This window comes from Hibiscus syriacus, unplaced genomic scaffold (genome assembly GCF_006381635.1).
Source record: "Hibiscus syriacus cultivar Baekdansim isolate YM2019G1 unplaced genomic scaffold, ASM638163v2 tig00110206_pilon, whole genome shotgun sequence".
NCBI lineage: Eukaryota > Viridiplantae > Streptophyta > Magnoliopsida > Malvales > Malvaceae > Hibiscus > Hibiscus syriacus.
This window is the reverse complement of record NW_024062627.1, coordinates 32,788-60,241: the sequence shown is the minus strand read 5'-3', so window position 1 is coordinate 60,241 and position 27,454 is coordinate 32,788. Positions and strand designations below refer to the sequence as shown.

At 33.3% G+C, this 27,454-nt stretch overlaps 2 protein-coding genes, 1 non-coding gene and 1 pseudogene across 4 annotated transcripts; 2 read left to right on the top strand and 2 right to left on the bottom strand.

Moving 5' to 3' along the window:
• The first annotated feature begins 1,001 nt into the window (after nt 1–1,001).
• LOC120219338 (trihelix transcription factor GT-1-like) lies at nt 1,002–15,114 on the top strand. Of its 2 annotated transcripts, XR_005525292.1 has the most exons (6): nt 1,002–1,613; nt 3,061–3,099; nt 13,839–13,970; nt 14,208–14,432; nt 14,711–14,991; nt 15,034–15,091. XR_005525292.1 is itself a non-coding variant. In XM_039216152.1 (5 exons), exons 1-5 carry the CDS (start codon nt 1,052–1,054, stop codon nt 14,911–14,913), a joined length of 1,161 nt encoding a protein of 386 aa, XP_039072083.1. In that variant the 5' UTR covers nt 1,002–1,051; the 3' UTR covers nt 14,914–15,114. The 2 variants fall into 2 exon arrangements, 1 of the variants encoding a protein (XP_039072083.1); XM_039216152.1 differs by having other exon boundaries at nt 14,711–15,114.
• A 5,784-nt stretch (nt 15,115–20,898) lies between these two features.
• On the top strand, nt 20,899–24,048 carry LOC120219213 (annotated as a pseudogene).
• Nucleotides 24,049–24,664: 616 nt separating this feature from the next.
• Nucleotides 24,665–26,613, bottom strand: LOC120219209 (3-oxoacyl-[acyl-carrier-protein] reductase 1, chloroplastic-like). Its single transcript, XM_039216061.1, has 4 exons — nt 26,233–26,613; nt 25,675–25,817; nt 25,218–25,271; nt 24,665–24,775 (listed from the first exon to the last, which is right to left on the bottom strand). Exons 1-4 carry the CDS (start codon nt 26,414–26,416, stop codon nt 24,680–24,682), a joined length of 477 nt encoding a protein of 158 aa, XP_039071992.1. The 5' UTR covers nt 26,417–26,613; the 3' UTR covers nt 24,665–24,679.
• Nucleotides 26,614–26,961: 348 nt separating this feature from the next.
• TRNAD-GUC lies at nt 26,962–27,033 on the bottom strand. Its single transcript has one exon. It is a non-coding gene; the product is annotated as a tRNA-Asp (tRNA).
• Between the last annotated feature and the right edge of the window lie 421 nt (nt 27,034–27,454).

Genomic DNA, 27,454 nt, shown 5'->3' with positions numbered 1-27,454 from the left:
AAATTCCCAGGGAACATGCTTCAGTACATAATATTATAGAGAGTAAATAGTCGGCTATTTGTTTCTTGTGGTTGCACACTTTATGTTCAAGTCTTTTTGGTGTCATTACTTTCTCCATCTTTTCCTATTATTATACATTTATTAGGATTTTTCTGTTTTTATGCTGGATGTAAAAACTATTTCTACTGGATGTGCATGAGAATGACATTGTAGCAATCATATAAGTTATGTCTATATTCCGTTATTACTTGATAACTTGTGTCATTTGGATGTTTTGGTACCTTTTGCCGTTGTTGCTTCAGTATGATTCAACTGCAGAGGAATGAGGAATCTGATATAGCAGAGTCCCATGGTGTTGGTGCTAGCATTCAAAAGAAGACTGGGAATGATGTTTGGAACTGTTGGAAATTGTGATGTTTGGATGAGGTAAATTGTGATATGGAAATTGTGATATTTGTAACTGTTGGTTGAAGAATTATATTTCTTTGTCAACATTACTACTTTGACGTGAATGATTGCTAATATGATTTGATGTGGTCTTTTAATCTTATTGAATTTAATAGCTAGTCGTCTAATCTTTGTAAAATTACACAATTTAGCAGACTGGAAACTTTAAAATGGACTTTTAATTCACAATTACTTATTTTTAATTCATAATTACTTCAGCAGGTTTGATTATGGATTATCTAACACCAACATCAAATCAGTTTTGAAATTTGATTAACCATCCTTAAACAATAACATAAATTATGCTAAATTTTGTAAATGATTGGCATATAGTACTCGGGTCAGGTTTGGGTATAACATTTTGAGTCGGATTCAGGGACGGGGCAAAAAAAATATCCGACGAGGCATCCCGATAAAAAAACCCGACGAAAAACAGAAACTGAATTCATTTCGGGGACGGGAGAGCAAAACAAGCCCTGTTGCCATTTCTAAACGCAACGCTCAAAAGAAAGTAGTTCACTTTGAGAAATACATTTGTATATACTCACTCCAACTCCTCCACCGTCTGCTGCTAAACGCTTTCTTCTTCAGATTCAGAATCGCCATGTACTTATCGGAGAAGCCCCACCCAATAGACGTCTACAAAGAGGAAGGTCCAGCTGCCGCCCATAACATGATAATCGAGGTCACCACCAATGGCGATTTGCCACCTCACAAGCACCACCATCCCCATCCCCACCACCAACAACAGCAGCTGCAACAGTCAATGATCTTAGGTGAAAGCAGCGGCGAAGATCCTGAAGTTAAAGCCCCCAAAAAACGAGCCGAGACATGGGTCCAAGACGAAACCCGCAGTCTCATTGGCTTTCGAAGAGAAATGGACGGCCTCTTCAATACTTCCAAATCCAATAAGCATTTGTGGGAGCAGATTTCAGCTAAGATGAGGGAGAAAGGGTTCGATAGATCCCCCACCATGTGTACCGACAAGTGGAGGAACTTATTGAAAGAGTTCCAGAAAGCTAAGCATCAGGATAGAGGGAGTGGGTCGGCCAAGATGTCTTATTATAAGGAAATTGAAGAGATTTTAAGGGAGAGGACCAAGAATGCCTATAAGAGTCCAACCCCTACTCCTAAAGCTGATTCATTTATGCATTTCGTTGATAAGGGTGTGCGTTTATATTGTTAGGCTTTTCCTTTTTGGCATTTTAGAAAGTGGAAAATTTTTGTTCAGTTGTTCATGGGTTATTAATGACTTATGATGGGTGTTCTTTGTAAAAAGCTCTATTCTGGTGGTTATTTCAAGACAGATGAAAGCTTTAGTGGTTGAATTTGTTGAAAGTTACTTCCTAAAGTGACTTAAGAGGGAATTATGAATTGCTATTGTTTGGACCTTTGATGATGAGATTCCCATATCCATACCTGAAAATATATAGGAAACAGATGCTTCAAGAGAAATGAAGAGTCGGAGCATGTAATAAAGTTGCTATTATTTTTTAGGTTGAATTTGTTAAAGTTACTTCCTGTAGCGACTTAAATGAGGGCATTATAATTGATATTGAAAAGAGGGGGGGGGAGAAGGGATCACTTTTGGTTCTTTCACTATAGGAATTTCTTTGATTTGAAATGACTTTTGACTGAGTAGGATTTCATTTTTGTAAATGGTTATAATGAGTGCTTTACAATAAATTTTGTTTTCTTTAATCATGCTTATGAAGATGATACTGAAAACTGCCGCTGATATCTTTATTGTGGTATTTTAGATGGATATATATATATATATATATATATATATATATATATATATATATATATATATATATATATATATATATATATATATATATATATATATATATATGTATGTATGTATGTATGTATTATATCTGCTCTTGAAGCAAGGTGCCAATCAAAAGAATAACTGCATGATTCAAAATATGGTATGGCGTTCAAGGTCCTTGAAGCATGAATCGTGCTCAACAGACCAGAAATTTTTATTTTGCTAGTTCTTTAAAGTTTAGAATATTATAGCCATTAAGAGCAGGGAAGTCGAATGTCAATAAGTGCTGTAGGCTTCTTTGGTTTCTTTAAAGCTTCGATATGATGTAAGGATTGTAGGCTTCTTTGGTTTCTTTTTAAAGTTGAGTATAGCCTATAATAGAGCAGGGAAGTTCTACGTAGAAAAGCGCTGGAGGCTTCTTTGGTTTCTTTTAAGTTTAGACATGGCGTAAAGGGCATGGGTTTCTCTGGTTTCTTTAAAGTTTAGAAAACCTGTAATAAGAGCAGGGAAGTAGTAGTAGTAAATATGTTTTAAGAATTAAAACATTATTTTGGTAGAGATAATTATCACTATTGATCTATCGATTTCCATTCCGTTGCCTTTTGTTGCTGGATTTTTTGTCCATTCACTTCATTCTACGTATTTTTGGCTTCATCTGGTTTTGCCCTTGACATAAACTTCTAGTTGCGTATCACTTTAGGAAAGCTGTATGTAAGTATTAAACTCCTGCTTTTGGAGATTTTGATTTCTCTCATTCAAACTGCAACCTATACCAAGTCTTTCATCCTATTATCACGATTTTAATGATCTTTGCCAATATGGTATGGCTCTTGCAGGCTTTGATGATACTGGCATATCATTTGGTTCTGTTGAAGGTATGTTGTTGTAATTTGAGTTCGCTTTCTTCGGGTTTATCTTGGTTTTTGTCAAGTTAATTTGGGAAAATCATGGAATTTGTTGGATGCAATGACATTAATCTTATCAACCCTATACCACATCAATTTCTTGCCTGGATTGAGGAGCTTAATGAGGCGCAGTTCTCATAAGACCAATTTTTATTACCTCCACAGAAGGTTCTTTTTTTAAACTTAACACTGTACCTTTTTCCCCGACTAACCTCTCTTTGATGCCCTTATCTTTCCATTTATTGATTTGCTTCCTTCAGCAATAACTATATGTGGTTTTCCTGTCACCTTTGTCAACTTTTAGGTTCTTCTAGTGTACAGTTTTTTGTTTAGTGGTTTAAACACACAGATGTTTAAAAAGTGGATATCTATCACTGGGGTTAGTAATCATAAAATCTATGTTCATGTTACACGATCTTATTATGCCTTCTATTAGTTTTCATTCTTGATGGAGTTTTTATTTTACTGCGAATAACTAGGGTGGGGACCTACATAACGAAAAGCATGTCGAGTTGTTATATTGATGCACTTCCATACAGAATTAACAAGTAAAAATTATGTACCTTAAGGATCCGTGGCAAACAACTTTGTACTGAAGCATGCCTTTAATCTTATTCTCAATATCATGTCTTTGAAATGTTATGCAACTCCTTCTGCTTATGTATTCCGGTGTGCAGCTAGTGGTAGGCCAACACTCAATCTTGAAAGACGCTTAGATCATGATGGACATCCTCTTACTATCACAGCAGCTGATGCAGTTGCAGCCAGTGGAGTTCCACCTTGAAATTGTAGAGAGGCCTCAGGAAATGGTAAGTTCTGTAAATTAGTATTTTCTCTGAACTGATTTTACCAAAAGATATGATGGTTTTGCATGTAGGACAAGGTTCAGGTGTTCATTTGTACTTGCTCAAGTGAATGTGATTTAGGCAGACTCTTTTGATTCAGAGTGTTATGTCCTGAGTATCGTCTTAGATGAAAAATTTAAATTCAATGAATGTCCATTCCATATATCAACTTCTCATTTTCTTTCACATTCTTTTTGGTAGGTGGGGACTGTCAGTTATACGGAGGAAGGGTTATAACTATCAAGTATGGGGACTACACAAGAAGGATTGGTATAGACGGGACCGCGTATGCCATCAGAGAGGCAATTAAATCTGCATTTAGATTGAGAACGAACGTTCATTTTGGTTAGAGGATGAAGACAATATAGTTCGCAGTCTCGACAGGGAAATGCCTTTAGGGAATTATACACTCCACCTTGATGAAGGTAACTTCGGCACGGTTGCCTTTAGATGATATAGTTCTGGTCATTTAGGGAATTAACATATTAGGTTCATGTCATTATGTGTTTGGGTGTTTTGACTTTTTATGGTCAAATTAAGTTGAGTCGGGTTTGGGTCAGAATTGAGGGGTCAAACTGTAACATCCTCAATATCAGGCTAGTGACCTAAAGGTGAATTTTGAAAGCATTGTGTTCAATTTCGAAATAAGTTAAAAGTTCAGAATTTTAATTGGAGAATTTTGAGGTTGGATTTAATAGTAAAGTTTGAAAGTAATAAGGGTATTATGGTCTTTTCTAAGAGAATATTTTTATTTATCTTTTAGGGGATATAAAAAAACGTGGGAAATGAGAGAAATGAGTTTCCAGAGTTTTCTTCTTCTCCTTTCTTCTTCACGCGTGGAAGCCAAGAGCAAAGGTGAGAAATTTATTAGTTGATTATTATTTGAATTCTAAGTTTGTTTTGATTCTTTGGAAAGTAAGAAAGCTTAAAGAAGTCTAAAGATAAGTGAAAACTCAAAGATGAAGAGGGTTAGAAGAGATTAAAGAAAATGGGGTTTTAAGTGAAATTTTGAATAAGAAGGTTTAAATGAATTTGGAAGATGAATTTGACTCGTTATCTATAAGAATAAGAAGTTAGAAGTGTTAGAATTAAGTTTGGATAACATGGAAAATTGGGTATGATTATTGATTTCCATATGAAAGATGGAATTTTGAGGTTAAAGATGAGATAAATGAATATTAACGAGTTTAGGTATGTATATGTAAGTTAGGAATATGAAAGGGGTTGAAATATGAAGGATTTAATCCAAAAAGAATGAATTTTCGGGTTCAAAAAGAGAATTCTGGGCAGAGTGCATAGATGCATATTCATAGTGCACCGATGCATCAAGGTTAAAACCCAGAAATTGTTTGAAGGTGTATCGATGCACAGGTAGTGCATCGATGCACTCTTTTAATCTAAAAACATCGAATGCAATTAGTGCATCGATGCATGCCTATGCATCGATGCATCCCAGTAATAAACAAACATCGAATGTATTTTATGCACCGATGCACAGGTAGTGTATCGATGCACCGATAGGGAATGCATCGATACAATGTGCAGTGCATCGATGCATACCTTCATTAAAAGATGAAATGGGCTTTTCTTTTAGCCTAAAAAGTGACAATTTAGAAGCTATCAATTAGTATACTGATGTGTATCAATGTATTATTATGATGTAGATATAGAATGAAGCTTGTTCCGGAACAATCTAAGGATTAAGATTGATTCAAAGCAAACAAGGCTAAGGTGAGTGCACATTATTTAGTATATGAGGTTCAATGGAAAATAAGACTTGCGATAAGTCTATTTCCAATAATGAAAAACATGAATTCATAGAAGTATGTATTTGTTATGATTTATATGTGTTATTGATATGAATATGGTAAGTAAAAGGGATTAAGGGTGATGATAAGAATAATAATAAGGATAATGAAATTATAGGTATATGTGAATATAGGTATTGATGTGTTTTTGTATGTATTGTAAGATGATATGTTTATGTGATAACATGATAAGATGACAATGATTTACATGTCATATGAACACATGAGAAATGTTATGAGCCATATGAAAGAGAAAGTATATGTGATACATGAGGGTGAATCCTATGTTTATATGAATATGAACTCATATGAGAATTGACATGAACTACGTGATTACATGTATATGTAAATGAAACCATGAGCTTATATGAATATATGATATGGTTACATGAACATGTAAAAGGATATAAAAGATAATGCCCATGTTATATGTCATGAGAGCTAGGGGTATAGTTGGCATGCCAAGAGTCGAGGGTCTATGTAATCCTTCGGGACATATATGTATTCTTTGGAACATGTGTGAAGTCTGGTGAGACACATACTTGATCCCTAGTATATGTATATGATTCTTAAGGAATGATATGTGGTCCTTCTGGACATTATTATATGGCACTACGGTGCAATTCTACGCGGCACTCCGATGCAATTCTACGTGGCACTTCGGTGCAATTATATGAGTTGTGGTGACAACATTAGTGCACAACTCCTATGTACTCGCATATCTTTAGTTGGGGTGTTACTTTTAATGGTATCAGAGCTACGGTTTAGCCGATTCTAGGCATAAATTGAAGTAAAAAGTGTTTTAAAAAGTATACATGCCAACATAGAGTGAATAATTTCTGATATGATAGTGTAAGGAGTGTATTGTCTTGCTAATAGAATTAAAATGTTATGTTATATTAGATGTATGATCATGAGAGCTTCTAAAGTGAAGCACAAGGTAATAGACTGAAGGTAATAACATTCACCTGCCCTGGCCAGGCAGGGAGAAGAGCGAAAAACCTCAGGAAGTGCCTGTATATATTTAGGGAATGTCTTCACCATGTTGAAGAATATTGATGAATTTTCAATTTATATTTTTTTTAACTCATAGAATGAATGTATCGAATTAGTTGAAAAGTTAAGAGCACCCGAGTTCAAGGATGGATTTGAGAAAGGTTCTGTTGTTACAGACTTATGGTTAGATGATATGATAGAAGGTTTTTATTTCTCCAAAGAGGAGAAATTAAATTGAGTAGTTTCGCTACTACTTTGACAAGTTAGAGTATGGCGGATAAATGAAGCTTGAATATATGAGCTTGAAGCAAGGGAATTACCCATGCATGTGTATGAAAGTAAGTTTGATAAGTTAAGCAGATTTATTGTTGAATTGATTCTGATTAAGAAGGATGAAAAGGATACATGTGATTGATTGTTTAAGACTTGTGCCTTAAATTAAAAGAGTTTTACTGGTTTTGAAATTGTTCTCATTTCAAGAAATGGTTGATCGTGTGAAAGCTCTAGAGAGAGCTAAGAATAAAAGGATTGGGAAAAAAAATCTCAGATGATTAAGAGAATTAATGCTTCATAGAATTTTAGCACCATCAAAGAAATGTAGAGATTCTGGTTCAACTTTAAACCAGACATGAATTAGTTGTATTCTCCGTCAGAGAATCAAATCAGATGAGAGTTCGACAGACTCCAACAATAGGTTTGATCTTGAAAGATTAAACAAAGAGTTAATTGAGGATAAGTCAGGGTTAAAGACAACACTTGTGAATTGGGTTAAAAAGCTCTTTCAGAAGTTATGTAAATCGAAGCATAACAAGTATTTTAAATGAATTAGATGAGTATTGAAATCTGGTGATTTTTGAAACAAGTGGAGGAATGGATTAAGTTCCTTGCTAGAGATTAAATAATGTGAAGGATAAGAAGTATTTTAAATGTATCAAGTGAGGTAGATACTGTTTTTTTTTTAAGATGAAAAGAGTTAGCGTTGGCTAACAAGATTATGGGATGAAATGTATTGAAATTTCAAGATTTCAAGATATGGTAGGTTATGATAACCAAATATGAAGTGAATCTGGATACAGTTTTATGCTGTGATTATAGTAATGTGATAGAGTGAAGGAAGTGAGGATTTAAATGTTTGAGTAAAACTAAGGATTGATAAGAAGAGTTTAAGTATGGGTACATCAATGATCAGTTTATAAATAAAGGAAGTTAGAATGTTAAGCTTAAATAATGGAAGTGACATGGTGTATGAGATTGAATGTTTATTTGATTAGTTGAGTAAACTATTGTTGAAATAATTCCGACTGCAAAAAATGTATATGAATGGTTCGATGAAGGTTTACGTTTTAGATTGGAAGAACCGATGTTGACTAACAGAGTTATAAGATTGTAGTGTATTAAAGTTAAAGGATTAGAAGATGATTTCAGGGTAAGCTAATTATGTATGGTGTGGATTGAGATATGGTTATGTATTTTAATCATTGAAATGAAAGGTAATAAAGGAGACAAGGCATAATACTGTATATGAATGAGAGTATGGGTTCAATAAGTGAATTACACTGGGTTGATTTTAACTGAAATGATGTTTATGATTAATTTGATCAGGGCTTACGCCCTATATTGAAAAGTTGTTATTAATTAGCTGTAATGACATGGATGTTAGAGTTATCAGATTTGAAGGAAACATAAAGTAAGTTAATCAAATGAGATACGAATCTGGATGTGGTTGTGTATTTTGATCATATAGATATGATATAGGCAAGGAGATAAATATTTATGTGTTTTAAAGAAAATTTTGGAGGAAGAAAATACAAGCAAGATACGATAAGAATGAGGTTCTGTATAAGTGAAGTTGATTAGTAAAGTTATAAAGATATAATAAAGATTGGTAATCAGAGATAAGTTTAAGTGATAAGAATAGAGTATGTGAACATGAAAGAAATATATGATTGATGTATAAGAAGATTTTGATTTATGAAGGAAATGAAAGGATGAAGTTTAAAGAATCAGATGTGATAAAGGTTATGTTGAGATATAGATTATAAGTTTAACTAGAAGTAAGAAATGTATGTCAGGTGATATGAGAAATTGTTTAGTTATGCAAAGTGTATGTTTAATCAGTTATAATGAAGATTTAAGGTTATGTTTCTTGGTCAAGTGGATGTAGTCAGAGAAATGAAGAAAGATTTATATGTATTAAGGAAGTTTTGGAGTCAGTCAAGTAAGGATGAAATAAAAGTTTGGTGATTCTTGAAAGACAATTGAAGATTGACAAGGAATTTGATTGATTTATGAGTTTGAGTAATAAGAATTAATGTTATTGTCTATCTGATAAGTGACATGATAGGAGATATAAAGTAAAAAGGTAGTTGAATAATTAAAAAGATAAGAACCAAGTTATTAATGATGATACAAAAGATTAAGTTCAGAAAGCAGCATGAGAACGTTAGAAAATATGTTCTTCTCAGGATGTGCAGTGAAAATTCAGGGAAGAATTTTCTTAAAAAGGAGGGAAGATTTGTAACATCCTCAATATCAGGCTAGTGACCTAAAGGTGAATTTTGAAAGCATTGTGTTTAATTTCGAAATAAGTTAAAAGCTCAGAATTTTAATTGGAGAATTTTGAGGTTGGATTTAATAGTAAAGTTTGAAAGTAATAAGGGTATTATGGTCTTTTCTAAGAGAAGATTTTTATTTCTCTTTTAGGGGATATAAAAAACGTGGGAAATGAGGGAAATGAGTTTCCAGAGTTTTCTTCTTCTCCTTTCTTCTTCACGCGTGGAAGCCAAGAGCAAAGGTGAAAATTTTTATTAGTTGATTATTATTTGAATTCTAAGATGGTTTTGATTCTTTGGAAAGTAAGAAAGCTTAAAAAAGTCTAAAGATAAGTGAAAACTCAAAGATGAAGAGGTTAGAATAGATTAAAGAAAATGGGGTTTTAAGTGAAATTTTGAATAAGAAGGTTTCAATGAATTTGGAGGATGAATTTGACTTGTCATCTATAAGAATAATAAGTTAGAAGTGTTAGAATTAAGTTTGGATAACATGGAAAATTGGGTATGATTATTGATTTCCATATGAAAGATGGAATTTTGAGGTTAAAGATGAGATAAATGAATATTAATGAGTTTAGGTATGTATATGTAAGTTAGGAATATGAAAGGGGTTGAAATATGAAGGATTTAATCAAAAAAGAATGAATTTTCGGGTTCAAAAAGAAGATTCTGGGCAGAGTGCATCAATGCATATTCATAGTGCACCGATGCATCAAGGTTAAAACCCAGAAATTGTTTGAAGGTGTATCGATGCACAGGTAGTGCATCGATGCACTCTTTTAATCTAAAAACATCGAATGCAATTAGTGCATCGATGCATGCCTATGCATCGATGCATCCCAGTAATAAACAAACATCGAATGTATTTTATGCACCGATGCACAGGTAGTGCATCGATGCACCGATAGGGAATGCATCGATACAATGTGCAGTGCATCGATGCATACCTTCATTAAAAGATGAAATGGGCTTTTCTTTTAGCCTAAAAAGTGATAATTTAGAAGCTATCAATTAGTATACTGATGTGTATCAATGTATTATTATGATGTAGATATAGAATGAAGCTTGTTCCGGAACAATCTAAGGATTAAGATTGATTCAAAGCAAACAAGGCTAAGGTGAGTGCACATTATTTAGTATATGAGGTTCAATGGAAAATAAGACTTGCGATAAGTCTATTTCCAATAATGAAAAACATGAATTCATATAAGTATGTATTTGTTATGATTTATATGTGTTATTGATATGAATATGGTAAGTAAAAGGGATTAAGGGTGATGATAAGAATAATAATAAGGATAATGAAATTATAGGTATATGTGAATATAGGTATTGATGTGTTTTTGTATGTATTGTAAGATGATATGTTTATGTGATAACATGATAAGATGACAATGATTTACATGTCATATGAACACATGAGAAATGTTATGAGCCATATGAAAGAGAAAGTATATGTGATACATGAGGGTGAATCCTATGTTTATATGAATATGAACTCATATGAGAATTGACATGAACTACGTGATTACATGTATATGTGAATGAAACCATGAGCTTATATGAATATATGATATGGTTACATGAACATGTAAAAGGATATAAAAGATAATGCCCATGTTATGTGTCATGATATCTAGGGGTATAGTTGGCATGCCAAGAGTCGAGGGTCTATATGGTCATTCGGGACATATATGTATTCTTTGGAACATGTGTGAAGTCTGGTGAGACACATACTTGATCCCTAGTATATGTATATGATTCTTAAGGAATGATATGTGGTCCTTATGGACATTATTATATGGCACTACAGTACAATTCTACGCGGCACTCCGGTGCAATTCTACGTGGCACTTCGTTGCAATTATATGAGCTGTGGTGACAGCATTAGTGCACAACCTCTATGTACTCGCATATCTTTAGTTCTCACATGTGTATCATGAGTTATTAAATAGATAATATTAATAAAGTGATATGATAATATGTTTGTTTCCTTGTGGAATTTCATGTGTGATATTGATTGTACAAATGGTAACTTATAAGACCATATGATGAAAAGAATAAATGATAGTGATAAAATAAGAAAGAAATGAAGATGATAATATAGTTGCTTGGGTGTACGTGTTTTATGATAATATATATATATGGTTTACATGATATGTATATGTGCAATTGGTTATGGTATATGTTATATGATACGGACATAAGAGATCATAGGAACATGAGATAAGAGATATGAATGATAATGACATATATGTATGCATATATTTGTTACATGTAAAAGTATGAGTGGTATGAAATGATAGTAGTAATTGTTTAGGTATGATTATTAGTTACCGTTTACCTTATATGTTTATATGCCTCACTAAGTCTTTGACTTAGCGTGTAAGTGATTTACACGTAGGTTTCGAGAAGAGTAAAGAGCAATGTGGAGAAATACAGGTCAATTCTCCTTACTAAAGGTTAGATCAGAAAAGAGGTGAATAATATGTATTTTAGTATATAAAGTTCTAGTTGACATGTTTTCAAAAGAATATATTGTTTATGCCATGAACCGTTTTATAAATGTTTCGAATAGTTATATGTAAATAAATAAGTGAAATATACACGCTCTGATTGGTTTTGTAATAATGAAAATGTCTTTTATGTAAATTAGTCATTTATATGTTATAAAAGTTTTAAATTACTCACTATTTTATACAAGTACATGTTTTAAAAGGTCAATATGACACCTCGGATTCGTATCCGGGTCTGATACGAGTTGGGGTGTTACACAAACTCTAAGACATTATTTTGCTATCAAACATGCCTGGGGCACATGATTGCTGACATTATTTTCACTTATAGAAGAGAATAACACAATAAGAACTTAACTTTTTGCGCATTTTTTCCCTCCTGCATTCAGGTTTGCTTATGAAGATGATACTGAAAACTGCCGCTGATATCTTTATTGTGGTATTTTAGATGGATATATATATATATATATATGTATGTATGTATGTATGTATGTATATGTATGTATGTATTATATCTGCTCTTGATGCAAGGTGCCACATCAAAAGAATAACTGCATGATTCAAAATATGGTATGGCGTTCAAGGTCCTTGAAGCATGAATCGTGCTCAACAGACCAGAAATTTTTATTTTGCTAGTTCTTTAAAGTTTAGAATATTATAGCCATTAAGAGCAGGGAAGTCGAATGTCAATAAGCGCTGTAGGCTTCTTTGGTTTCTTTAAAGCTTCGATATGATGTAAGGATTGTAGGCTTCTTTGGTTTCTTTTTAAAGTTGAGTATAGCCTATAATAGAGCAGGGAAGTTCTACGTAGATAAGCGCTGGAGGCTTCTTTGGTTTCTTTTAAGTTTAGACATGGCGTAAAGGGCATGGGTTTCTCTGGTTTCTTTAAAGTTTAGAAAACCTGTAATAAGAGCAGGGAAGTAGTAGTAGTAAATATGTTTTAAGAATTAAAACATTATTTTGGTAGAGATAATTATTACTATTGATCTATCGATTTCCATTCCGTTGCCTTTTGTTGCTGGATTTTTTGTCCATTCACTTCATTCTACGTATTTTTGGCTTCATCTGGTTTTGCCCTTGACATAAACTTCTAGTTGCGTATCACTTTAGGAAAGCTGTATGTAAGTATTAAACTCCTGCTTTTGGAGATTTTGATTTCTCTCATTCAAACTGCAACCTATACCAAGTCTTTCATCCTATTATCACGATTATAATGCTCTTTGTCAATATGGTATGGCTCTTGCAGGCTTTGATGATACTGGCATATCATTTGGTTCTGTTGAAGGTATGTTGTTGTAATTTGAGTTCGCTTTCTTCGGGTTTATCTTGGTTTTCGTCAAGTTAATTTGGGAAAATCATGGAATTTGTTGGATGCAATGACATTAATCTTATCAACCCTATACCACATCAATTTCTTGCCTGGATTGAGGAGCTTAATGAGGCGCAGTTCTCATAAGACCAATTTTTATTACCTCCACAGAAGGTTCTTTTTTTAAACTTAACACTGTACCTTTTTCCCCGACTAACCTCTCTTTGATGCCCTTATCTTTCCATTTATTGATTTGCTTCCTTCAGCAATAACTATATGTGGTTTTCCTGTCACCTTTGTCAACTTTTAGGTGCTTCTAGTGTACAGTTTTTTGTTTAGTGGTTTAAACACACAGATGTTTAAAAAGTGGATATCTATCACTGGGGTTAGTAATCATAAAATCTATGTTCATGTTACACGATCTTATTATGCCTTCTATTAGTTTTCATTCTTGATGGAGTTTTTATTTTACTGCAAATAACTAGGGTGGGGACCTACATAACGAAAAGCACGTCGAGTTGTTATATTGATGCACTTCCATACAGAATTAACAAGTAAAAATTATGTACCTTAAGGATCCGTAGCAAACAACTGTGTACTGAAGCATGCCTTTAATCTTATTCTCAATATCATGTCTTTGAAATGTTATGCAACTCCTTCTGCTTATGTATTCCGGTGTGCAGCTAGTGGTAGGCCAACACTCAATCTTGAAAGACGCTTAGATCATGATGGACATCCTCTTGCTATCACAGCAGCTGATGCAGTTGCAGCCAGTGGAGTTCCACCTTGGAATTGGAGAGAGGCCTCAGGAAATGGTAAGTTCTGTAAATTAGTATTTTCTCTGAACTGATTTTACCAAAAGATATGATGGTTTTGCATGTAGGACAAGGTTCAGGTGTTCATTTGTACTTGCTCAAGTGAATGTGATTTAGGCAGACTCTTTTGATTCAGAGTGTTATGTCCTGAGTATCGTCTTAGATGAAAAATTTAAATTCAATGAATGTCCATTCCATATATCAACTTCTCATTTTCTTTCACATTCTTTTTGGTAGGTGGGGACTGTCAATTATATGGAGGAAGGGTTATAACTATCAAGTATGGGGACTACACAAGAAGGATTGGTATAGATGGGACCGCGGATGCCATCAGAGAGGCAATTAAATCTGCATTTAGATTGAGAACGAAACGTTCATTTTGGTTGGAGGATGAAGACAATATAGTTCGCAGTCTCGACAGGGAAATGCCTTTAGGGAATTATACACTCCACCTTGATGAAGGTAACTTCGGCATGGTTGCCTTTAGATGATATAGTTATGGTCATTTAGGGAATTAACATATTAGGTTCATGTCATTATGTGTTTGGGTGTTTTGACTTTTTATGGTCAAATTAAGTTGAGTCGGGTTTGGGTCAGAATTGAGGGGTCAAACTCTAAGACATTATTTTGCTATCAAACATGCCTGGGGCACATGATTGCTGACATTATTTTCACTGATAGAAGAGAATAACACAATAAGAACTTAACTTTTTGCGCATTTTTCCCCCTCCTGCATTCAGGTTTGGTTATAAAACTGTGCCTCTATGACGAGTCAGATCACATACCAGTCCACACTGAGGAGATGATTTTCTACACAGAAGATGATTACCGTGAATATTTAGCCCGTAGAGGCTACACAGGTGTCAGGGAGATCGATGGATACAGAAACACAGATAATATGGATGACCTTCGACCTAATGCTATATATCGGGGGGTGAGCTGATTACCTTTGCGTTGTGCATGCACAAATGCAATCCTCTGGAGAGGCTATACAAAGTCGCCTCATCTTGACAATACGTATGCATGTCGGATATTCTAATATTCGCTCTGCTGCATTATAAAGATTGTGATCATGTTGTTTGCATTGTACTAATCCGCACCTTGTAACACGGCTGTAAATAGCTTGTTGTCTAATGTTTCTTCAAGGGACAGGGGATCAGTCCCCGCCTGTGGTGGTTCTGTTCAGGCGGCCTGGACTTCTGGTGTTTGTACATATACACTTAAGATTAATGGCGGGTCTGCAATTTGAACTTGAACTCCAGTTATCAAGACCTATTCTGTATATTTGCTTGAAACAATTCTCAAATGCATGATACTGATGTTATGAGGAATAAAATCCACTTACCTCATTCTTGATTTCTAAAATACAAACCTTATAAAATTGTATGGGGCTATTATTGTTATTCATCTCTAACATCATGCTTCCCTGATTTTTTTTTTCGATTTTACTAGTCGGATTATCATTTTCAAATAATTTAGACCTGCGTAATTTTGGCTTAAATGAAAAATCAGCTTCCAAAGATTTTATTTTAAGTTCTTAAATTATTTTTTTATCAAATTAAATACCTATATTATCGTTTGTTACTACCTTAATTCCTCCTTTTAATTCTGTTAAAAAGAATTTTTAACAAATTTTTAACAAATTAATAAAATAAATAAATCTTGTATTTATTGTATTCACGTACATCAACCAATTAAGAGGGAACCAAATAGGCTTTCTTTATGTGTTTAACTGGTCTAAGCATAGTCAAAGATAACAGAGGATTTTATTATTGACGAGTCAGCTGCATAACAAATGAACAATCAGACACTTTAACATGCGTGCCATTGTAATGAAATACTGAATAAGAGCAATCTTAACATACAGTGTGAAACCAATTTGGTTGATATAATACTTTTATTCAGCCTAATCTGGGGCTTGACCAAGAAACTCCCCCATGTAAGATTAGAGGATATTGGCTTGACGCCTTGGCAAACCACAGAGATTATGGGGGCATAAATGACTGATTCCTTGTTTTGGCCGTGCTTAATAGGCAAGTAAACACGAAAATGTTAACTCTGTCTTTACAGTTTGAGTTAAATTAAAGACATTCAGATTTGTATATTTGTTCCACTTCACATTGAAGCTGCTTATCGCAGAACCAAGAACCATTTCATTGATATCCTCAAGGATTACAAGACGTTGACAATGCAGCAGATTGCTGCCTTCCTTAACAAAACAAAGCTGCAAATAACAGAAACATACATGATTTATCTATGAAAGAAAAGAAGAAAGATACGACTTCAATCCTACACACTTTGAGAAATAAACACTCTTGACGATCCCACAAATAGCATCCATACTCGATCAAGCTCTCTGATTCACATGGACTCGGTGAAAATTCTCGCCGTCTTCTTTGGAGTAAAGAGTGACCCTATCATTAATCCTCGCTCCATTGAAGAAACTAGTCCACCCAGAGCCGCTGATGTAGTACGTGTTGCCTCCTTTACTCTTGCATTTAAACTCCCACGAGTTAGACCCGTCTGTGACCTTTAAGCCAATCGTACGACCAGGAGCTTCAGGAAGTGTGCCGCTACGATCATCAAACCTCCATCCTGCTTCATTGTTTCCATCAAGATGAACTTGTGCTATCACCGACGACATGTTCTTCAAGGCTGCGAATTCGAGTTTTTTTTTTCTTTCTGAAAGGAAGAATGTAGCTCTAATTGCATTTTTCAAGCAACGCTTAAGGGTTAATTTATAACTGAACCAGCTCTGCTTTCTCGAGCGAGGAAAGGTTAAAGGCTTCCAGCATTGTTCCAAGTCGAATGTTCTTTTCGAGTGTTTCTTGCGTAAATGTTTGCAGTTGGTTTGTTTTTGGTCATCGCGAGAGCTAAAATGGCGATGCTCTGTTTTCATGGATAAACTTGGACAGGTCAAAGAGCGAGCAATGCATCACTGGGTAGCGCGACTGCGCGAATTTCATCTTTTGGATGTCGGATGATATCATGGGGAGAAAATCTTCCGACATTTTTCCAACTCGATGCTCTGTTTTCATGTACTGTGAACGTTCCAAATTTGTTTTGTTTTGTTGTCTGTAGTAACTAACTCATCATTTGGTAGTGTGAATGAATGCTTACTCTCTCCATTTGATTTTTAATTAATACTGCGCGCCTTTTTCTCTCAAGAGAGAAAACCACCACATCGCTCGCTCGCTCGATGGAGAGACGATGAATCAGACTTGCCATTAGGGTCAATTCAGAATTTCATCACTCAGCTTTCTTCTTATTCCTATTTTAATCACTAAAATTTTAAAAAATAAGGGTAAAGTTCAAGTTTGGTACCTATACTTTTACTTTTGTTCCGTTTTAGTACAAAACTTTATATTTTTGAAAATCATATCTAACATTTAGTTTATGTTTCAATTTAATACCCTATCGTTAGAAATTTAACAAAATTGTTGACGTGTTATATTTTATTTTTTCAATGATGATGTGGCATTATCTTACGGTGACACTTCAATATCACCGTTAAGTTTTTAATGGCTAGATACCAAAATGAAACATAGACTAAATATTATGTATATAGTTTTTGAAAAACAATAGATACCAAAATGGAATAAAAATAATAATTTAAATACTAAATGTATAATTTACCCCAAATTAATCATTAAATTTTGAATAATTTTTATATTACACACTGGAGCATAAAATCAATAACATTAAAATGACATTAACCTATATTTTGCTGACATAAATTATTGTCTGGAAACCACGTATTGGTCATGTTATTTTTCCTTTTCTCATCCCGACCACCATGCGTCATCTACAATCGATCAATTTCTACAAACTACATTGAATTTTGTCATACTAATGTTTTAGGATGATTTCTCTTTTTAATTATCTTTCTTTGTTTACATTGTTCTTTTGTTTCTGAATTTATTTGTTTTTTCAATTTCTCTTTTGATTTAAATTTTTTTATTTTTTTATTGAAACTGAATTATATACTCCTTAGTCATTGTAAAATATTTGTAAAATTTTGATTTTTCTTTAAAAACAACTTTTTAATTAATTTATTAATTTTATATTTTATTTAATTTAATTTTTCAATTATAATTATTTGTAAATTCTTTCTTATTATCAATTCTTTAATTTTTGTATACTCTTATCTCAAAGGATGAATTTTGGTTCGATAGATAGATCGGTCGTTAACTTTTATATTTCAACTCTATTATTTTTCAACACGTATAATCGACAGACAACCTTAATCTTTAGTGAAGGAATAAAAAGGGATGAGGTACGATCGCATAGTTTTTTGTTGGTGATAGCCACTGCGTGAATTAACTAACATTTAGTTTTTGTTTCATTTTAGTACTTTGTCGTTAAAAAACTTAATGGACGGGCTTGCAAACCATTGCATCTACAGTCGTCGGTCGTTGCATTTGTCATCCAATGAAACCAAAACTTTCCAGCCTGCACTTTTTTACCCTCTAAACGCGATTCCGACATTCGTTTCATCGAGAAACACCTCAATCTTCCCAAATCGACAATAGACATTTCGATTTCTTAATCCTTCGATCTTCGTGGTCCACTGTCCAATGGGCCTGAAACTTGACTATGTTGGTTGACTCGTCATTATCTCGTGGTCCACTGTTCGAATTGGTCGTCCATCCACCATAATTATGCCATGTCAGCCCGTCTGTTAGGTTTTTAATGGTTGGATACTAAAATGAAACAAACACTAAACGTTAGGTATGATTTTGAAAAAAAATGAAAATTTAGGTACTAAAATGAATCAAAATTGATAGTTTAGTACTAAACGCGTAGTTTACTCTAAAGTTATTTAAGATAACGAGTCTTATTTTACAACTCATATTTTTCTGTTTAAATTTAATTGTAAACAATTATAATATTATGATAATGTTTGATTTTAATTTAAACAATTTTTTATAAGCCATATACAATTTGCATAAAATGTTTTTTTATATACTTTTTTCATATGTGATATACATATATTATGCATAGTAATAGTTGAGTGACTTGACTCATACTTGAAAAACAATTCGCTAATTATTAAAAAATTGAATTATTCGAGTATCATTTTACAATTCAACTTGAATTCAAAAAAAATTCGAAACGAATTGAGTTTATGTAATTATAAGTCAAATTGAGTTTATACATTACGTGTCGCGTCAAATTATCGAATATTTTAACATCAAATTGAGTAAAAAAATATTCAATTTTTTCAAATCAAATCGACCCACCATCAACATTTTTTACTTGGATGAAATATAAAGCCAGCTCGCTGGTCGACCATTCTAGCCGAGGTGGTACTTTGATTTTGGGATGAGGAGTGTTTAGTCCCTGAATTTTGTATTTTTTTTAATTTAGTCCCTAACCTTTATTTTTGTTTATATCAACCTCGTAACCTCCTAACATTTTCCAACTTACTCCTAGGTGGTGTTTATTTTTACTGTGTAAGGTCTGCAAAGCTCTTATGTCTGCGCCGCGTAGACCACGTGCAGACATTGGGCTTCGCAGACCATTTGTTTTTTAGAAGACATAAGCTCTTCTAACGTCTGCGCGTGGTCTGCGCGACGCAGACGTGATCTTTTGTCTGCAGACGTCTTCTAACCTCTTCAAAGAGGTTTTATATTTAATTTTATATTATATTTGATTTTAATTTTAATATTTTTTAAATAAATTAAATATTAATTTTTTAATATTATATTATAGATATTAATTTTTTAAATAAATTAAATATTAAATTTTTAATATTATATTATAGATATTTAATTTTATATCATATAAATTATTTTATATATTATTAAAATTTTATATTTATTTTAATTATTTTGATTTAAGTTTAAATATAATATTTTTTTTGGATTTATTATTTTTAAATTATATTTAAATTTTTATACAAAATGTAAGTATTTAAACCACATTGCTTAATAAAAAATGATTTCATTGTTGGATAATTAAGATTTTAAAATATAAAATATAAAAATTATAAATTATGTTTTTAAAATTTTAAAATATAATCACAAAATAATTTGATAAATTAAAAAAAAATTTCTAAAAATATCATATAATTATAAAAATAAATTATGAATATATATTTAAAAAAAATTAAAAGTATTACATAATTGCATATTTAAAAAAATTATATAATTTAATGATCATTTATAAATTTTATTCTATAAAACTTATAAAACTAATAATACATGTGATTATGTGAGACTTATAATAGAATTAATAAGGTGATGTTTGTTTTTCTAAAAAAAAATTATTATTGTAGTTGTATGAATTATTTAAATTTCAGTATTGTAAAATTAAAATTATTTAAATCTCACTATTGCAAAACTCTTTTAAGTTTAAAAAATCTGTTTATTTATATTTCAATTTATTTTAGCAGTATGCAAACGTTAAAAAATAAACAGTCTTCTTCTTGCAGACTTTTGGTCCACCTCTTCTGATACAGATGCTTGCAGATGTGGTCCGCAGACTGCAGACTCTTTACCTCTACAAAAACAAACACCACCTTAGTCTTTTGACTCTACCTAGGAATGTGCACTTAATCCAAATATGATAGATTTCGTCCCGACTCAACTTATAGAGATAAATTTCATTTTGTATTAAAAAATTGAATTTGAGTTAATTAACTTTTTTAAGATAAGATAGAGTCAAGTTTAAATTCAGATTTAAATTTAAAATGAAAAATATCCGACTCAATTTGATTTAATAATAATAATAATAATAAAATTCACCCTTTTAAATATATTTAACTTGAATTAATAATGAACTAAAGGTAAAAATTTAATTATCCAACCCCGAGTCTAGATAGGTCTAAGATCAAAGTAAGAGTAGGGGTATAATCGCGAATAAATGAAAAACGTGGGGGCTAACAATAAATTGGAACAACAAAATCCCCGCGAAAGTTCAGAAGCTCCATTTTTCCCATTTACTCATCCAAAGCGAAGATTTTCCCGCCATTTTCGCATCAGCAAAATGAAACCATAGATTAGATTGACAAAAATGAACCGAGAGAATCAGAAAGAAAGACGGAGCCAGCCATGGAAGAGGAGATCAAAGAAGAGTTCTTGAAGAGTGGGTTTACTCTTGACGAAGAAGAAGAGATATTAAAAAAATGTGAGTTTTCTTTTTTAAAATTTCAATTTTATCGTTTCTCTCACTCTTTTTCTTAATAATTAACGGTAAACAAATATACGAGTTCTTTTTTTTATTTTGGTTAGGCCGTGTTTTTTTTTTGTCGAGATTACAGTCTACAGCCTTCCGATGTCTTTTCAAGCTGGGAGGCTTATTATCTCAATCGGTAATTCTACCGATCTAGCTAATTCTCTTTTGTTTTGTTAGTATTTTAATTTATGGAACAATTTGTTATATGAGTTCGCTTTCTTTGTTTTTGCTTAAATTTTGAATATTTATTAGGCTTGTAGAAGTGTTAATACTCCGACTAAAAACCCACTTTTGGTGCAGGCAACTTGTTGAACCTCTTGTAAGGAATGCCGAAATGGATGGGTTTTTAGTACACCTGCAGAACGAACAAGTAGGGGCGGGTGTTCAAAAGGATGCTGGTTTGCATATGTACTCTTTTAAAGACGTTGACGTGTGAGCACTTTTTCATGATATATTGTTACGTTTACTATGTATCACTTGATTATTTTACATTTATACGGAACTTCTGTACACTTGTTGTTGAATCCCAGCAGAAATCATATGGCAGAGTTGTTAAAATAATCCAAATCTATTGTGTTCTGCCTTGACCCTAGAGCAATGGTTTTCTGATAATCGGATTCTAGTTAGGCCAGGTCGTGTGGGTTTTCTATTAAAATTTTTGGGTTCAGGTTGGAATGGTTTTAGACAAAATCCCCTACTTGGGATATTTACTAAGATACCTCTCTCGCTTAATTTTAGAACTATTTTTATATATTTTAATTATGGTTTCTTAAGTTTGCTAAACTTTATTGTAGGTTTTTTTTTATATATTTTTTAATGGTTTGTATTCGGCTTAGTTGGTAGTTTTTTAGAATGGAGCTTAAGTTACAGGGTAGCTATGGTTGGGGGTTTGTTCATTTTGGGGTCAGGTTAGGGCACTAGAACTTAAATTAAGTTCAGGTTTGGTGCAGAGTGGGCGATCGGTGGAAACAAATGAATCTCTAATTGTGGTTGAATCCCTCACTACAATCCATATGGAATTTGTGGATGTTCTCATTTTTTTTAATTTGGTAATTGTGGTTGAATTTCCTCTTGAAGCATTGCCAGGCTTCAAGTGCTGTGTTTTGGAATACATTGCATAATTCTGATTTTAGTATATAAATCATGGGATGTGATTTGACCAGGGTTTTAGATGCTGAAGATGAAAATACAAACAATGTTATTCTTGGAACTCCAACAGAGAAATCTGAGAAACTTCATTTGGACATATATGACTCAGCGCATAAAATGAATGGGAACATTTTTTCTTCTGAGAGAAAATCAAAACTAGTGGCACCATTTGGGACATGATACAACAAATTTGTGGTCAAATTCAACATTGATAATCTTCCTGCTATAGAGGTTGCCAATGACATTGAAGATCAATAGAATCTTGAAGATGGCATTATCAAAAGAATTCAACCTCAGCAAAGCTGTTCATTGGTGGTCCGCAGATCAGGGCCAAAAAGAGGTTGCAGGTTCTTGTATGACAGGATTGAAGACAGGGTACCTGATAGTTATTATAACATAAATCATTTGTTTCTTTTGTCACCAATGTATGTTACTAAGATGGCTTATCATTGGTACAGTTCAATGCAGCTGCTTTTTTTGCGTCTAGTCCCTACGAAGTTCCAATGGATTCATCACTTGCTTCACAGGTATTTTGTTGTTTCACCAGTCCTCATCTCTCAGAATATTTAATTGTGCATGCATCTAAAAGAATTTATTTCTTCAGAGGAGCATATTTTCTGTTGGGATGATCTGCTGTGATCGCGAGGGTCATCTAAATGATAAATCCATTTTGTTGCAAAGCAGGTAAAATGTCATGGGCCTTCTGTTTATTGTATTTGTGTACTTCAACCAATTAAGAGGGAACCAAATAGGCTTTCTTTATGTGTTAACTGGTCTAAGCATAGTCAAAGATAACAGAGGATTTTATTATTGACGAGTCATCTGCATAACAAATGAACAATCAGACACTTTAACATGCGTGCCATTGTAATTAAATACTGAATAAGAGCTATCTTAACATACAGTGAAACCAATTTGGTTGATATAATACTTTTATTCAGCCTAATCTGGATTTCCGTCATGCCTTGGTTTATTATTTAAGAGCCTTACCTAGTAAATTAAAGTCCTCACTATGCTCGACACTATTCACATTAGGAAAATAGTATTTGTATATGCCGTTCTAACTTTCCTTTTTGGGTATCTCCTATCGTTTTGACAGTGTTGAGCATTCTGGAGGACAACTTGTTCGACTAGAGTTAAATAAACTGTGCCACTTTTCTTTTTTTTTCCAGGCCAGGTAACAAACGTTATAAAACATTGTTGGTCTTGTTTGGTTTATTGAAAAAATCCCAGATCAGCTTGAAGATATTTCTTCTATGCAGGTTGTAGGAATCAAGGGTCACAACCCTAATTGCCATTGTTTGATTGCATCTGAGCTAGTAGATTATATTCTTTTATCCATTGCTGCCGATACGGATCTGCCACCTGCAAAGAAGCAAGCTTCAGATGAGGAGATTCAGGCAACAGATCTTTCCTCCGCACCAACAGAGACATCAATGGTGTGTAGGATAGTCTTCTATATCAGATAACTATCTTACATTTGTAATTTCTGGACTCATGCAGACATGGCATGACAATTCTTATGTTGATCTGACTCTTCATTTTTTTTAAAGTACTGTATCTGACACCTATAGCTGACACATTTTTTGATACTGAGTATGGGGATATGATCCTTAGAAAAACTTAAGACATAAATTGAAGATACTCTGTCAGATACATACCTGTATATGATACTCATACCCCGAGTCTGAGTAACATACGGTGGTTTCTCTTAACTTTCTGGTTTTTGTGTTTTTAACAGATTCTTTAAATGTGATGAATGTTTGAAAAGAATCCGATGAGCCTTCTTCCGATTCCTCCTCTATTTCTCTCATGTTTGATTCGGGAAAATAATTCTCCACCGTCTCAACTTTGATCTTGATCGCATAAGACCTTCCATTCGTATTAATTGTCACCGATGGTGGAGAAACTGAGCTACCCGAAAATCCTTCTTCTGAAGCGTCTCCTCCTTTATCTCTATCACCGATCCCCATCTTTCAGCCAAACTTCTAAAAAACACTTCACTCCAAACATTCAGCGGAACTCCCATCAATGAAACCGAACAAAAAGCTAACGGAACATCCCCGTCAACCGAAATTGGAACTGGCCAGTCAAACCACACTTTTAGATCTTCAATTCTTTCCTCCAAATATTTCTTTCTTCTAATGACGAAAACGTAATAATACAAGCATTCTTTGAATAACCCCATCTGGCCACTTTCGCATGAAAACCTTCATTAACAATAGCTTCCTGAATGAACTCCATGTCATACGCATCTTTGAGGATACCTGTTAATGACTTCTTGATCCAATCTCTATTAAGACGTTCAAACTACTCGTTAGATTCCCCAACTCCCCCCATATTCTTACCTTGACGATCTGCCAGCGAACTTCTAGCACCAGTCAGAGAATCCCTGTAAGACCTTCCATCATGAAACTTGTTGAACAACGCCTCTCATCTCCACCAAAAGTAACAGCCTGACCACCATATGACTCGATCTACAAAAATGTCCAACAAGCTATTAATATTAATCATTTCATCCATGCAGTATGGTCTAATAGCTGTAAATATCATTACAAATACTTTACTAAAAGATTTTAAAGCAAGACTTAAGTAAAGACTAAAGATAATAAAAGGTACAAAAGCATCCAACAATTATTATATCTGGAAAAAGGATCATATTTGCAATTATTTTTCCCTTTAGATGATACAGCCAGATGAAAAAAATGAGCATATAACGAATCCTAGAATTAGATTTCATGCACCCTACAAACTCTCATCTTCAAGTAAAACTAAAAAGATCCTATTCAAGCAAACATAACACCAGATTACTCATATGAATTCTTATGCATCAGTTGACAAAATTCCGCGAGCTGAGAAAAAATAATAAAATTCCCACTCAAGTTTTGATATACATTTCTTCCAGGGCATATTGTTTACCTCTTTCAAAACTTCCTCAGCCTCCTTCGATGATCTGGCATAATTCACTAGGACCTGTAATAGCACAAAGGCATCAACAATCATCATACTCGAAGCAAATAGTAGTGCATACAACATAGAAAATATTTCTTCAGCCGTTTAACAGTTGTCCTTAACGTACTTGAAGAACACTGGAGATGCAATTGTTATGGTAATCATGAGCAATTTACTCTTAAAAATTGATGGGATGATAACCATATTCATATTCAAGAGATAGAACTACATGCAAACCTAATGCCAATCAAAGTTTTATTATAATTAATACTATTTATAAATTTTAAACTTCATACGTTGAAGTTATCTTCCGATTTGTAGTTTTGGTCAAGACTTCAGCTGCCACAAGTTTCATTCTCCGTATGCTTTACATCAAATTAAGGTAAAAATGACGGTAGGATCCTGAAAAGGAAAACTCGCTAACCTTGCAACCTGCTTTACCTAGAGTCAATGCAACTGCTTTATCGATGCCTCTAGAAGCTTCAGGAACTATGGCTACGGGAGCTTCCACTTTTTGAGCCGCTTCAGAGCTAGCTTGTTCAAAAGTGGCAACCTGAGCTTTTACACCTGGAAAAGAAAAAAATATATCAAAAGACAAATTAACTAGATAATATATCTCTCGTACATCATCAATGATGACTCAGCTTACTAAGAAATGTATCTTATTATCAGTTAGACTAGTTAAACGACAAAATTCCACAAGCTCCAATTATTCGACTGCAACTCAGCATCTTTGAACCAAATTAACTAGAAATATCTCTATCGTAAATCATCAATAATCTCTCATATTATTAACATGTATAGCTTATTAACAGTTGAATTAACCAAACAAAAAAACTTCACAAGCCTCCAACAATAAATTTGACAAGAATTCATAATCCTTAATTAAATAGCAAACATGCTGAGCTTTCTGCGAAATTAGCATAAAATACTACATAAACATGAAGAAAAAAAGTGATCAAAAGCAATACATAACAAATACCGGATGAAGCAAACGACCGTCTCGATTTGCATTGGAGTCCGATGCTCGGTCGAGTCTGAACCGATCCGAAGCCACCAGAAATCGGAGACCATTGCCTAACCTGAACAAACTTACGGTCACTGGAATCAGCAAACCTCGAGGCGGATTTCAGAGAAACAACATTGGATCCGGAAACAGCAGCCATCGGGATCGGAGCTCGGTGGAATACGCGAACAGCGAGGAGAGAATAAGAACGAGAAGCAAAGAGAGTAGCCAGAAAATGAAGGCTTTAAACAAAGCTGAAAGTGAGGAGAAAAAGAATTCAGGTTTAATATTGCGTTTTGAAATGTTGTTTGGCTCTAGCTTTGGGAAGTCCGGAGAGTGTTAAACTAAGAGAGTGGGCGAAGCTCACGAAGTGTGTGTGGACTGTTGTTAATTTTATTATTGTTACAGGAATGGGTCTTGCTTCTGCTGTTAATCACAATGGAAACCAATTCCAATGATAAAGAGGTAAAATATTCTGTGGATGGCAAACTATAAATATTTAAAATAATTATATATAATTTGTATCCGGTTAAATCAGGTGTCAGGTAAAATTACCTTACGCTGTTGCCGGGGATCGAATACGGTTCACTCGCGTGACAGGCGAGAATACTTACAAATATACTACAACAACTTTGTTGAGAGCAATTTTTATTTTACAATTTTTAGTTTTTTTTAGATAGAAAAGGAGCGAAAAATAACACTTAGCGCCGTTGCCGGGGATCGAACCCGGGTCACCCGCGTGACAGGCGGGAATACTTACCACTATACTACAACGACTTCGCTGAGAGTAAGTTCATTAGTTTTATAAACAATGTTTATATTTAGTAAAACATGTTTGATGATTATGATTTCAAGGAGAGCATTGTACCATTCCTTCTTATATCAAAATAGATTTTACTAATTTTTTTTATTTATGTGTATATTTTTATTTTCTTTTATAAATTTTAAGTTCAATTATGTATTAAATTATTGTTAATTATAAAAAGTAATTCAAGATTATGGTTGTTTTTAAGTTTTTATATGCATTCATAAATACAAATATATGTAAACTTCACATTTTAAATTTATTTTTAAAATAAATAATTATTTTGAACAGCCTAATATAAGCTCAAAACTAATTTTTTAATAAACATATTGATAATATCTTTTAAGTACACAATTAAAAAAATAAAATAAAGTGTATATATAAATCACCTTT